We start from the raw sequence: 13418 nt of genomic DNA, 5'->3' as shown, positions 1-13418 counted from the left end.
CCCTTGACTCAGTAATTTTGCTTAAAAAAATTCTTTACATGAGTTGTAATGTATACCAAATGACTCAGGTAAAGAGCTGTTTGTGGCTTTTTTTTTTTTTTTTTAAGTAACATAATAAACTGGAAAAACTTAAATGTGAAATTTGTGGTTCCTAATGTAATAGAATATTGGACCATAGATTCACGTACTGATGAGACTTCACATATTGATATGGCCTGAATACAAGATGCACCATTTATTGCAAAAAAACAAGGCTGACAACATTTTGTATAACATGCTGCCATCTGAGGTATTAGAAAGAGAATATATATCTGTATTTGGATATATACCTCATATCTGTAGTAGGATACATAAGAAATTGATAGTGATTTCGTCAGGGAAGGAAACTGGGAGGTCACAGTTATGTCACACGCAGCTCAGGGACAGGCTGCGTACACCATGGTGCCTGTAGACTGGGCCATGTATGTAGGTGGAGACCAGGTGTGTAGTGGCTGTACCATCTGGGTTTGTGTCATTATAGTCCCTGACTTCACACAATGAGGTCATTCCCTAACCACACATTTCTAGTAGAGCTCTGTAAATAAATTTTCAATTCTAGAAATTTACAAAAAAAAAAAATTCAATAGAGAGAGAAAGAAAAAGAGAGAAGAAGAAAGTTGAAAATGCAAACAGGAAAGGGAAAAGACGCAAAGAATGAGAATGTTGGGGGGAGGGCTGCAGAAAGGGGGAGAATGCAGGGCAGAGAAGAAGCACATGCGAGAGGGTGCCATGAAGATTGGGGGTACGCAGCTGATCTCGCTTTGGTCTGACCCACTGCGGTGTATGGTGTTGACTCCCTTGGTATGTGCCCCCTTCCCAGAGAGTGCTGGCTGATGAGAGTTCAGGGAGGGGGCTTCGTCAAGTCCACGTAGGGCTGCCCAAGCTCATAGTGTGCATGACTGGCATCGACTGCCAGCGACTTTTTTATAAGGAACTCATGCTCCAAGGTGGATTTCACTTGAAAGATTACTTTTTTATTGAAAATCATTTAATAAGTGATGCTATTGCTAGCAAAAGCTGTAGACTTCAGAATGGCACATCACAATTCTCTCTATGGTGGTTTTGTCTACCAGTTAAATAGTGCTCCGTCACCTCTGGGAATCAGAAAGCAAAACTAAGGCAAAATCCAGAATTTCTTACACAGGGTAAATGGTCTTAGAATGGCCTCTTTCAATGAGTGAAAGGGAGATCTAGAGCAGCACTGTCCAGTAGAAAGAGGGTACAAATTACTACATGCATATTAAAAATTTCTAGTAGCCACATTTAAAAAAAGAAAAAGAAACCTATGAAATTCATTTCAAGATGCATCTTATTTCATTCAACATATCTAAAATACTACCTTTTCAGCATATGCAGGACATGTAATACAATATATTAAAAAAATTGGTGAGGCATTTCACATGCTTTTGAGCACCTAGTCTTTGGAATCCAGTGTGTATCCTGCACTTACACATACCTCCATGGGGACAGCAATGTTGCAAGTGCTCAACAGTGACTCGTGGCTCACAGCCTCCATGCTGGATGGTGAGTGCACTTGAGCTGAAGTTGGTGTTCAGCCCATTTGATTTTCCCCATCCTTGTGATCACGTTCTACTCCCAGAAGAGCGAGTGGAGATGGGAAGCCAGGGGGCTGTTTTCTGTGTGGACTGCTGCCCCCTAACCTACATTTGCTCATTTTCTTTGCCCCTCTATCTGCTTACTACATGCCACAAAATTCTGTTGGACATCCTGACAGTGGCTAGACTATGCATGCATATAGAGTCTCAGTTTCAAAGTGAATAATTAAAGAAGGGAAGAACCTTGTTTTGTTCCAGCCCTCTGAGAAACTGTAGGTTGATAAATGGCATGGTCATGTTTGGCCACCAAATAAAAGATAAAGCATTAATAAAGATCCACAAAGTCAGAATTCATTTTACAAAGAAAGGAAAGTTTATGTAGACACTTGAGTTTGTAAAGAACAGTAGGAAGCTTGGAAGTATGTTTCTAAGCATTGAAAGTGACCACCCAGAGTTTTTTCCTTTGTGGCCATGGCTGACGACATGTCCCCAGTTGATGGAATTGTAGTTCTCATCCGCTTTTGAATGTTCAGGAGGGTGCCAAAGGAATGCTTTGGCTGTTACACAGTCAAAGAGTAGTTAGTGCTCTAATCTCGTCCTATTTGTTAGAGACAACCTGGTAGCCAGACTGCAGACGTTTAATGTTGATTTTTCTCTTCCTGTTTTCTTATGAGGACAATAATACAGCACTCTTGGCTTAAAATTAATCAGTAGCTAAAGAGCATAAGCCAAAGCCTTGTTATTTCTGGAACATGCTTAACTACAGAATGTGAATAATTAGAAGTACAAGGAATGAGTCACTTGTGGAAAGACCTCTCCAACATCAACTCTGAATTGTCTTGACCGTAGAGTGTTTTGCACACTTGCAGTCTAACACAGAAGGGGGTGTTTGAAAACCAAATTCTTCCCCTCCAGTAAGCCAGAAATTGTTCCAAATGCTGCATTGTCAACCCTTGCTACCCAAAATGTACCTCTATGCTGACAAAACCAATACCAGACAAGTGGTCTACAAACTGTCACTGTTTCAGATCCTCTCCGCTGGTTCTGGGTCTGGCCACCTGTTGCTGCAAACAAAAAGGCCTTTGGTGCGGGAAAAGAGAATATAAACTATTTTGAGCAATTGGGTAGTGGGACGAGGGAGAAGGAGAAGGTTCAGTTACTGATCAGTGGTCTGAGCTACAACCTGCTTCTACTGTGAGGTTGGGGGCTCCCCACAACCTAAGGGAGTTGGGGGGAGGCAGGCATAGGCCTGGCATACGAGCGCTAATGAAAAAGAGTGAGCCCAAGTGCTTCACTCCTTATTAAAGCCTCCCCAAATGGCGGCTTTGCTCTGCCCCTTTCCGAGTAGCTCCCTCATTCAGGATGTCATGATCCCTCCAGGCTTGGGTGGTGGATGTCAGGGCAGTGGAACTCATCCCATTTGTGACCAGTCCTCTGTACCCAAGTTGGCAGGTCAGGAGGTCCCGCTGGACCATGAGGGCCCAGGGCTGAGCTGCCCTTTCTGTCCCAACAAAACCAGCAGCACCAGGAAATTGGTTAGAAATACAGACCCTCAGGCCTCCCCTCAGACTTCCTGAATCTGCAGCTGTATTTAACAAGATGTTTCAGACACATTTAAGTTTGGGAAGCGTAGGACTTGTGTCCACAGCCCTGTTGGACAAGGAGAACTCCGTAATGAAGAGGGTGGAGGTGGGGATGGGATAGTTGGGTAGAGAAGGGGCATCGATAGTAAAGAGGTGCTGCTTCCTGCTTTGCCTTCCTGCTGTGATTCCTAGCACACCTGGGAGTGCAGAGTAAAGCTCTAGCATCCAGTCTGGGGATAGTTGTAGTCTTTTTTACATTGGCTCCAGGAATCCTGCACTAAGTCAAGGAAGTTGGAAGACAGACACTCACAAAGAAAGAAAAAGTCCTCCAGACACCCCAGAGACACAGGCATTTGGGTCTGTGACCCTGTGCATTCAGAAACCAGGTCCTCAGGAAAAGTTTGGCTTTGCGCTGTGTGGCGGGTACTTGCACCTTTCTAATTTCTGTTCTCTTTGCTGTGACAGCACGTCAAGGACATCATCCTGCAGTCCAACCCACTGCTGGAAGCCTTCGGGAATGCCAAAACTGTCCGAAACAACAACTCCAGCAGATTTGTAAGTCTCTCCCCTCTTTCAAAGAATGTCACCAGATGGATGCTGCTGACATGCATTATTCCTGCTGTCAGCTCACTGTGCCCCAGGAAATGGGGAGCTTTTCACGTATTGCTAGGAGGCTACCTTTTCAATCTTATCGTCCTTTTCTAGACCAACATGAAGTCAGGCTTCAATTTGCCCTTTGAAGTTATTTTTGAGCCTCATCGATGTAAATAAGATATTTTTGAAAACGCTCTCAATTTGAGTTGCCTTACAAAGGAAAAGAAAAATTGATAGAATTGTCAACCTCAGTCCTGGAGGAGTTTGCTTTGTGCTCTGGAGAAAAGACCTTCTTTTCTGGACAAGAAAATGAGTAGACTGATCCTGGGTCTTTCCGTCTTGCTTGTGCTTCCTACAACTTGGTCTGTGGACACTTGAAGGGAGCACACACTTTGATCCAGCAAGTTGGTGAGAACCTTTCTCCTCTCTGCCAGCCAGAGTCAACTAACTACACCCCCCCCCACACACACACACAGCTCCCCCTCTCCATGCATAGCTTTGTGTATGTGTTTTATTTGTATTCATATAATAACAACATCTAAAAGTGACTGGACTTAGCCTGCCAGATTGCCTTCTTACTGGCCCACTTCCCAAGATAATAAAAATGTCAGCCGAATGCATTGTCATGAATGTCCATTTAGACTTACTTTCTGTCTGAGTGTCTCCTGAGGGGATACATTGGAAAACTGGCAAGGATGAATATGAACATATTCCCCTTGACAAAAATCCACATTTACAAGGAAATGAGCATTTGTCCAATAACTTTGATTTAGGTATATCTTGCATCTTATCTCAACCATAGATTGTCTGGCAATAAAGTAGTCACAGAGCCATCTGTGAGACTGATTCTGGATTATTTTAAAATAATTAAGTGGGAAGTTTGGAGAAAAATAATTTTTTCACCCTTTTATATTGGAAGGAAGCTTCTATTTCTAAAAGAATTCTTACAAAGTTCTCATACAGTAATTGTCAAGTTCCCTGGTGAGTTATAACTGTTGAATTGCCCTTGCCTTCCTTACTATACAGTATTATTCAAGCTATTTACTCATTTGTTCATCTTTCATTTTCTTTGCTTAGTGCCTGGGCTGTGTTATCTTAAAAGAAACTTCTAGATAACTATACAGGAAAGAAGAGGTGCATTTTCCACTTGTTCTTTCTTTTTATTTCCCATTTTGTCCATCTAAATCTGCCTTGTAAAAATGAACTTGACTAAATTTACCTCTCTAGCTGGCCACCTTTCCCTTTAGAGAGCAGAAAAAATGAAATTAATGTTTATATTATCAGTGTTTTAAAAGAATGAAACAAAAACACCAGGCATTTATTATATTTCTGATCACAGAATTTTATACAATCCTGATGAAAAGATGAAGAAGAGTAGAACTGGGTGATTGACACAATTACACAAAGACAGTATCTGATGAGGCATCAAAAGATATTCTCACTAAAATGAGAGAAACGTATATTAAAACCATCTATCATCCTCTCTCTCAGATGGGCAATCAAAGAAATTAATAACACCAGAGAAAAGATACTATCGACTGAAGACTAACACATCCCTCAGGAGAGCAATTTGGCAATTTTTATTAAAATGTAAAATACTCATTTTCTTTAACTCAACAATACATTTAGAATAAAGTATCTAAGTTTCCAGTGAATCATGACTTTAAAAAAGAAATCCATAATATGTTGTCAAAATTTTTTTTTTAAATTTAAAGGCACTATTTACGAGATGGTCCCAATTTTGTTTTTAAATGCATAGTTACAATGTCTGCACATCAAAGTTATAATATACTATAACATACTGTTATAATATACCATAACAGTGATTATTTAATAGAAGATAAAAAGCGATATCAGAGTGGAATTATGGATAATTTCACTTTAAATAATGTATGGTAATATGAATCATAAAAAGTCATTTCTACCTTTGAATCTTTTTAAGCTTTAGCAAATACTACGAACTATTTCAGATGCTACTTAAAGCCAATTCAGTGAATACTAGCATACTCAGGTACTTAAGATAGTACCTAGCTTACGAAATGAAACATTATAAGACTCAAAGTTTCTTTCTGTTTAATTATAAAAATGCAACATTGTATTTTTATAAAACCTTGTATCTTTGTAAAACTTCCACTTTACCCCCAAGACCACTCTGCAACAAAATTAAACTTGTTGCTGTCTAGGAGTTTTAACTTTCGTATAATGATTTTGAAAAATGTAAATATCTCTCCTCCATTACAGCAGTGATCTTAACCTGGGCTACATATAAATAGCACCCACACCTTTAAAAACCTCTTGATCTGGGCACCAGCCCTAAAGTCTCTGATTTACTTGTCTAGGGTAGCTCTGGCCACCAGCTTTCTGGACAGGCTCCCAAGCAGCCAAGATGACCAACATTGCTGGAAGGACTTGAGAATTTGCCTCTTACTCTTACTGCCTCTGCCCTTCCTGGATTTGCTGTCCTGTTGGTTTTATTCCTACCCCAGACTGGTGGGGAATTTGGGTTGAGAGGAGACTTGGGTCGACACAGAACTGCTCCCTCTAGAACATTCCAAAAGGAAAAGATGGTACAGTATTGGCTCCATCAGGAAGTACAGAGTTGTTTAGCAATATTTTTTAGGAACCACTATAAATCAGGATAGCTGGTTTCTAACCTTCTCTGTATCTGGTGCTTCTGAGTGTTTGTTTGGGGCTTCTTTTTGGGGTGGGGAGGGGGTAGGAGTCATTAGATTAAGGACAATTAGATGGTGGTCTTCTTCTGTAGCCTTTTTCACACCTGGAATGAGCAAGTTACTTGACCAGAACACAGTTTCTACTGGGTGCGTGGGGAATGTGAAAAACACAGCAGTGTGCCTTTTTTGTTCCTCCTGAGTTTATGGTTTTAGTTCTAGTCTTGAGGGCTCTGCGGCATTCAATCCTGATAAGGGTAGATTTTGTCAGGTGTAAATTTTTTTAAATATCAAATGTGATTACTGTTGGACTGGGCTTGCCCTCCAGTTTGACCCCAGGCCACAGCACTCCCTGCTGCTCACATTTCCATCTCTACATTCTCCCCTTTTCCTTTATTTAATTTTACCCTCCTTTACCCTGAGGGCACTTAAAACTTCTGAGAATTGTAGAGAAATTAGAATCTGGTGAGGAAAAAAATGATATTTACTTCAATCTGGACACCATTATCAGCTAAATTCCAGGGTTTCATTCTTCTTTGTTCCCTATTAGCTGTAATTGAAAAGGATATGTTAACAGCAGCAGTAGCAAAAACCCTCCATCCACAGCTAGGTGAAAAGAGCTTTATAATCAAGTGGCTTGTTTTAATTTTATGCAAGCATTTTAGATGGACCAGAAGTTAAAGGGACTGCTTTTGCCCAAGCCATTAAAAATAAGTCTGTTGGGGAAAAATTACTTCCTCTGAAAGTCTGGTAAGAGTTCTCACTTGTTACATCAGGGGGCCAGATCCTGTGATTTTCTGTTTTGTTCTCCACATCTTCTGGTTTAGCGGGCAAGCACTGATGGGAAATGCACAGGAATATAATATACCCTTATTGAGTTGGACCAGCGTGGTGGATTCTCTCTCATTACAGAATTGTGTGATTGGACAAAAGCCTGGCTTATTGTCTGATACAAAAGAATAAGGAAGTCCAGGCCAGGACTGGGAATAATTACGAATGTATTTTTCATTAATGAATTTCCTTGAATTATATATTATATCCAGAGCCTGTTTGGAACATCATGTGTTTATTCACCAGCCATTGAAGGAAATGCCTAACTTTCTTACAGGGAAAATACTTTGAAATCCAGTTCAGTCCAGGTGGGGAACCAGATGGTGGAAAGATCTCCAACTTCCTTCTAGAAAAATCTCGGGTGGTCATGAGGAATCCTGGAGAGCGGAGTTTTCACATATTTTACCAGGTTTGCATTTATATATTTTTCTTTCCTACTTCCTTATCTCTTCTCTACAAGAAAAAGTTGTTTTCTCTCAGCTTGCAGGTTTAGACAATCTAATCTGGCAAATCAGGGAGTATTTATTTATATGAGTATGTCAGTATACAAAAGAATTATGAGAATGTCCCTTCCCACAAAGAGAATAAGTTCTAGTTGGGGTGAGAAGACAAAATCTTTGCAAAAGATAAATAGCCAAGCAAATGTAAAATAGCTTCACAACAAAAGTAGGAGTATTTGATTCTTTGTCAAATAGGACTCAACATGGGGAGATTTGGCAGAGATGGTCGGGAGAGATGCTAAGATGGTGAGGCGAGATGGTAGGGAGGGGCAGAGTAAAATGGTAAGTCAGATGGCCTGAACAAGACAGTGGAGGTGGGAGAGCAAAGAGCTAGTCAGTGAGGCGGGCCTCAATCAGTTTAGAAGGACAGAAGTCCCCCAAAATGAACTGTTGAATGAAAGACTCAAAATAAGACTTGGAATCTTTAATGACAGATTGTAGAGTCTTGACTTACTCGGCATCTCTGTAGCGTTTGAGGCTACAGCAGTGTGCCGGCTGCTTTTAAGTTCTATTCCAGGCTTCAGTGACAGTCAGGTTTGACTTTTTTAAATACTTAAAAAATGATGCCATAAACAATTTTTTTTTTTTTATGTTTGGGTTTCCATACATGTATATCCTATATTTGGACTCCATATTAGATGTCCTTTGAAGAAAGACAAGTGTTTTTTGTTTTAGTTCTGTTTTGTTATAGTTTAATGAACACTGGATTTTGAAGAATTTAAATTGTATAGGTAGTGCACATAGATTGTTTTCAATTATGTAGGCAGTTTAGTGATGGCACATAATTCTTGTCAGTACCTATTGGTTGGGAGAATACAGATAGGACCAAAAGCTTGCGTGAATGCAGTGATGACTTTCATTGTATCAATCAAAGAAACGTGTAGATTATGATGAATAATTTTGCATATCATATGGATAGTATTTTATTGATTGAGCATAGACAGAAGCTCACAATCATTTCCAGGACCCCTTTTAATAAAGACCAGCCTCACTCCTATCCAGAAGTCCAGAAGTCTGATAAGATAGCTCTTCTGGCTACTACCCTGTGGCTGAATCCAGCAGCCCTGTGTTGGTCTCCAGACCTCTGCTCCATCCCTTCTCCCAAGAGCCGAGAGCTTCTATTCTGCCACTTGGAAGGTTGAGAATCACCAGAGTAGGCTCTGGGGAAGTGATGGGCCCAGAAAGAAGGAGTTCAGGCCTCTTCATAAAATAATAGTCATAAAAGCTGAGAAGTAGTTGAGACTCCTGTGAGAGTGGAGAGAAAAATAGTGCCTCTACAGATTTGGGGAGCTGGGGACTATCTGGAAGATGAGGCGGCATTGAGGAACCTTGGAAGTCCTTGGAGGAGGAAATCCAGGATCCTGTGGGGAAGCTCAGGGTAGGGCAAGTGGCAGGATGGACGCTCTAGGCTCTTGAAGGAAGGGATGGAGTTGGGGTCTGGGGACCAACACAGGGCTGGTGGTTTTAGCCACTGGGAAGTAGCCAGAAGAGTCATCTTATCTCATGGTGCGGGGATGCAGCCAGAATGCAAATGCAGAGGCTAAGCTGTGATGAGGAAGTTTGCTTGAAGAAGTTTGCAAAGCCAAGGCAAAGCTTCTTAAGAAGGCAATGAACAGTATGTTTGTATATAGAAAAGTTAGAGAAAGCGGGCATTGACAATGGAAATGACGGAGTGGGGGCACTACTACATGAGATAGGTGGGGAGAAGGCTAAGAAAGAGGGGAGAAAAGTTCTTCCTAGACCACACACCCCCCCCCCCCCCAATAACAACAACAAAAGGGAAAATAGGAAGAGGGTGGTACAAAAAGATTTGAGGAAAAAAAAGAAGAAAACCAAGGGAAGTTGATGTCATGGGATGACCTAGACTTTCTGTAATGGAAATGAGCCCCCCCTTTTGGGGGGCTGTGGAGCCAAGATGATTCGAGGAACTTGGCCAAGATGGAGAAGAGGAACTAGAGCAGTCACTGTTTTCTTAAATCCTGCCGGGTTGGAGCCTGTGTTGAGCAAGAGCTAGCTCGCATGGGCTGTGTGCATCGGCCCATCGGTTGTGTTTTCTTGCTAATCCCAAATCAGTCATAGTAGGAGTATTTACACCACAAAACTCAGCAAACCCTACAGATCCATGCCCCCCCCCCCCCCGCCACCAGAAGTGATTAACATTTTCCAGCATTCCACCGCTGGAAGTCCCTTAAGAGGGCCTTGCTCAGAAGTTAGGCAAATATCAGTGACAGACGGATGGCACTTTGGTTAGGAGGTTTCAGGACACTGGAGCACGGGCCTCCTGCTTTGAGATGCATGGTGGGCCAGGAACACTTTAAGCAGCTGTAAATTGACCAGGAACTAGGTAGCCATAGCCTGGTTTTCTGCTCTTCCCAGGGATCTCCCTCTGTAGCACTGCGGTGCCCTGTTGGAACTAGGGAGATTCTCAGTCCTTACAGATCTTCTCAGCATCCAGAACCAGAATTTGCAGGGATGACTTGGCTACTTACAAATAGAGCAGATATCCTGAAGCCTCTTCATATTTTGGAGACGGGGACCACTGATCATTTCAGAAAGCAGGCATAGACTGTCCCATCACCTGGTTTTTGTTTGGGGTGGGGGAGGTGGGGTGGTGAGAACCCCTAAGGGCCTGCTTTGTGGTCCACATTCTGCATTCTTTCACTCTACCCAGCTCATCGAGGGCGCCTCTGCGGAGCAGAAGCACAGCCTTGGCATCACCAGCATGGACTATTATTACTACCTGAGCCTCTCCGGGTCCTACAAGGTAGATGACATCGATGACAGACGGGACTTTCAGGAAACACTGGTAAGTGCTGGCGCAGGGCCCGGACCAGAACTGCTCTCCAGACTGGGTGTTGCCTGTGGTAGGAAGGGCAGGGAAGGCCAACAAAACCAAGAGCAGCGTGAAATTCCCACCTCATTCTGCTGAAACACTCCATTTCACAAAACACGTTTCAACACCCTTGAGTGGCTATGTGGCCAGTGTCCTGAGGACCACTTCCTGATTTGAGATGGGTAAAAAAGTGAATTCATCATTACCGCCTGTAGTAGTGCCTATTAACTGGTAACAACAATTGTGGGTAATACATTTACCAGATCTGTTTGCAGATTGCTTGCACAATTGTTGAACTGTTTCCTTAGGAAGGCAAAGCAAAGAGCATTCTAAGGCTCTCCATCTGATTTAGCAGTTTTAGAACACCTTCGGTCTTTTTCTGCTCTTTCTCTCTTCACCTCTGCGCTATACAGGTGACAGGGTGAGCCTCTGCCCCGTGCTTTCCACACTGTCTGTAAGTTATGGGACAAGGTGTGAAGGCAGGTAGATTCTTCAAGCATCACATTCTGGGGGAAACAACTTAATAGACAATCTGGAGCTTTCCAAGATGGGCTGGTGACCTCTTTACTCCCCAGGAACTGTGTCACCACTGCCCTTCGAGTCAGCAACCAGCCCCCACTGGAAAACCCTGAATGGGCATTTGGAGATACAATTTGAAGAAAACCAACCTTTGTTCCGGAAAGGGACAGGATGTTTAAATAGACTGTATCCTGGGTGTCAGGAAAAAGGAAGATATCATGAGGTCATATGACCTCAAAGGAGCTGGGAGGAAAATACAGCTAAGGGGACTGTGTAGGCCCCAGCATTACAGTTCTCTTAGGATATGGCTGACAAAGACTGGGGCATCTCAGCTGTCTTTTAACCAAGATTTTTAAAATGATGTTTGTATTAGATATCCTGGTGATTTTAAATCAAGATCCTTCAGCAAGTGCAATCTGTACTAAGCCCACCCCCACCCCCAATGAAGGGGAAGATCAATCTCTAGGGACCCAAAGAGGGGATACCAGCTCCCTGAGAAGATAGGGGTGGCAACAAGAGCACATTAAGGGACAAGGACAGACTCTAGGAAGTTGTTGCTCCCAGTAACTCCCCTGAGAAATCTCTTTCCCCTGGGAACTCTCTGGCCCTCATTCCAGGATGAGTCTTGCTGTGTTTGAAGACAAGCTACCCTTTCAGCAGGACTGTGATGCAAGAATCATATCATTGGCCAGTGATGTCACCATGCAGGGGCTTCCAGGCACTGTCACAAAATAAGCCACACACCGCATGACCCGACCTAAGCTTTGGCTTCTTTATTATGTGCTTAGAAAGCTGGTGACCCACTTGTCTCCGTAATTTCTCTTCCCTTCCAGCATGCCATGAATGTGATCGGGATCTTTGCGGAAGAGCAAACCCTGGTGCTGCAGATAGTGGCGGGAGTTCTCCACCTGGGAAACATCAGCTTCAAAGAAGTCGGGAATTATGCGGCCGTGGAGAGTGAAGAGTGTGAGTAGCTTTGGCATATAATTGTTGAGTGAGGGAAACGAGCGTCTAGCTGTGAGCACTTTCCTTTGCATAGATCTCCACTGGGGTGTTTTAGGAAGAGACCAGAAATCTTACATGTCTTGCTGTGGCAGAGCATTGTGGTCTCGTGAGAGTCTAGGCCTCTTCTGTGCACCTGCCTTTCCTGCCTACATCCCCAAATCACGAGCAATTAAGGAAATTATTTCAGTTTCTCTTTAAACCTTGGGGAAGACTGGCAGAATTTTTACATTTAGGTTTAAAAATAAAGTCACATCTTTAATGAAGATTAGAGTAATAGCTAAATAATTCAAAAGTACTGTTTCCTACTGAAAATCTTTTCAATAACTGATCTTGACAGTCTGTATTCACCTGAAGGCCCTAAAGCGCCAGTGATCAGATCTATGTCAATACAGAAAGCTCACAGTAGATTTGATTTTATAAGCAGCATAAAAATGGATTTTGATATTGTATTGATTTGGTCACCTTTACATTATTATTATTATTATTATTATTATTATTATTATTATTGTTATTATGTTATTATATTATTGTTATAAAGCATTATATCATAGTAGTGGTCATCTCTATAATAACCAGAGGTAGTAGACCTAGATGATCATTTTTACTCTTGGAGATGAACGCAGGTATTTCTGCAGAGATGCGTTACTGGCTTTGCATGCCTATGGTCTACCACAAACTGTGGCGAGGAACTGTAGCCTCTTAGCCATCTGACGGCTTTCCAGGCTGCTTTCAGAACCCACACATCCTTTAACCACCCAGGAAGACATTTCTTCCTTTCTCAGCATTCTTCAAGGAGATAAATTTAGATCTTAGTAATAAATAGTATCCCACTCATTGCTGACAACGCAATGAGGCTATTTCCATTCCAAATAAGGTTCTTTTTTATATTTTTGTTTTCTTTTGTGATAAAAGAGGGAAGTTGTGCTAACTTCAGATGTCTATCTGCTATAGAGATAAATGAATTATATTTACTGGGGAAGGGAGTGAGACAGAAATAACAATATACAGGGTGTGTAGAAATATCACCTAATAATTATAACTATGTTTTTAGGCTTTATGTACATTGTCGTCCACGTAACAAACACTGTGTTCAGGAGGTCACAGTGACAGTTTGCATTTTTCTTGATAGTTTCTGTGGAAGCACACTGGATTTCTCTTGTCTTAGATAGTACAATCCTTTATTGCCTCTTTATACTGAAAAACACAGTCGTGACACTGATATAGCAAGCATTCCCCTGGAGGCTTTAGCCAAGAAGAGCTTGGTTGCACTGTAACATCCTGACAAATAG

General features: G+C 42.0%; 1 protein-coding gene across 1 annotated transcript in view; it reads left to right on the top strand.

Moving 5' to 3' along the window:
• Window positions 1–13418, top strand: part of MYO1E (myosin IE) — a gene marked incomplete at both ends in the record, with an annotated part of 191810 nt that overhangs the window by 111194 nt on the left and 67198 nt on the right. Inside the window, 4 exons of the mRNA XM_084240164.1 lie at window positions 3644–3733; window positions 7550–7681; window positions 10444–10578; window positions 11958–12090. Coding sequence (XP_084096290.1) covers window positions 3644–3733; window positions 7550–7681; window positions 10444–10578; window positions 11958–12090 — 490 coding nt within the window. The remainder of the gene's footprint in view (window positions 1–3643; window positions 3734–7549; window positions 7682–10443; window positions 10579–11957; window positions 12091–13418) is intronic.

Source organism: Talpa europaea, assembly GCF_964194135.1.
Source record: "Talpa europaea genome assembly, chromosome: 8".
NCBI lineage: Eukaryota > Metazoa > Chordata > Mammalia > Eulipotyphla > Talpidae > Talpa > Talpa europaea.
The sequence above is the reverse complement of the archived record's forward strand: the minus strand, read 5'-3'. Positions and strand labels throughout refer to the sequence as shown.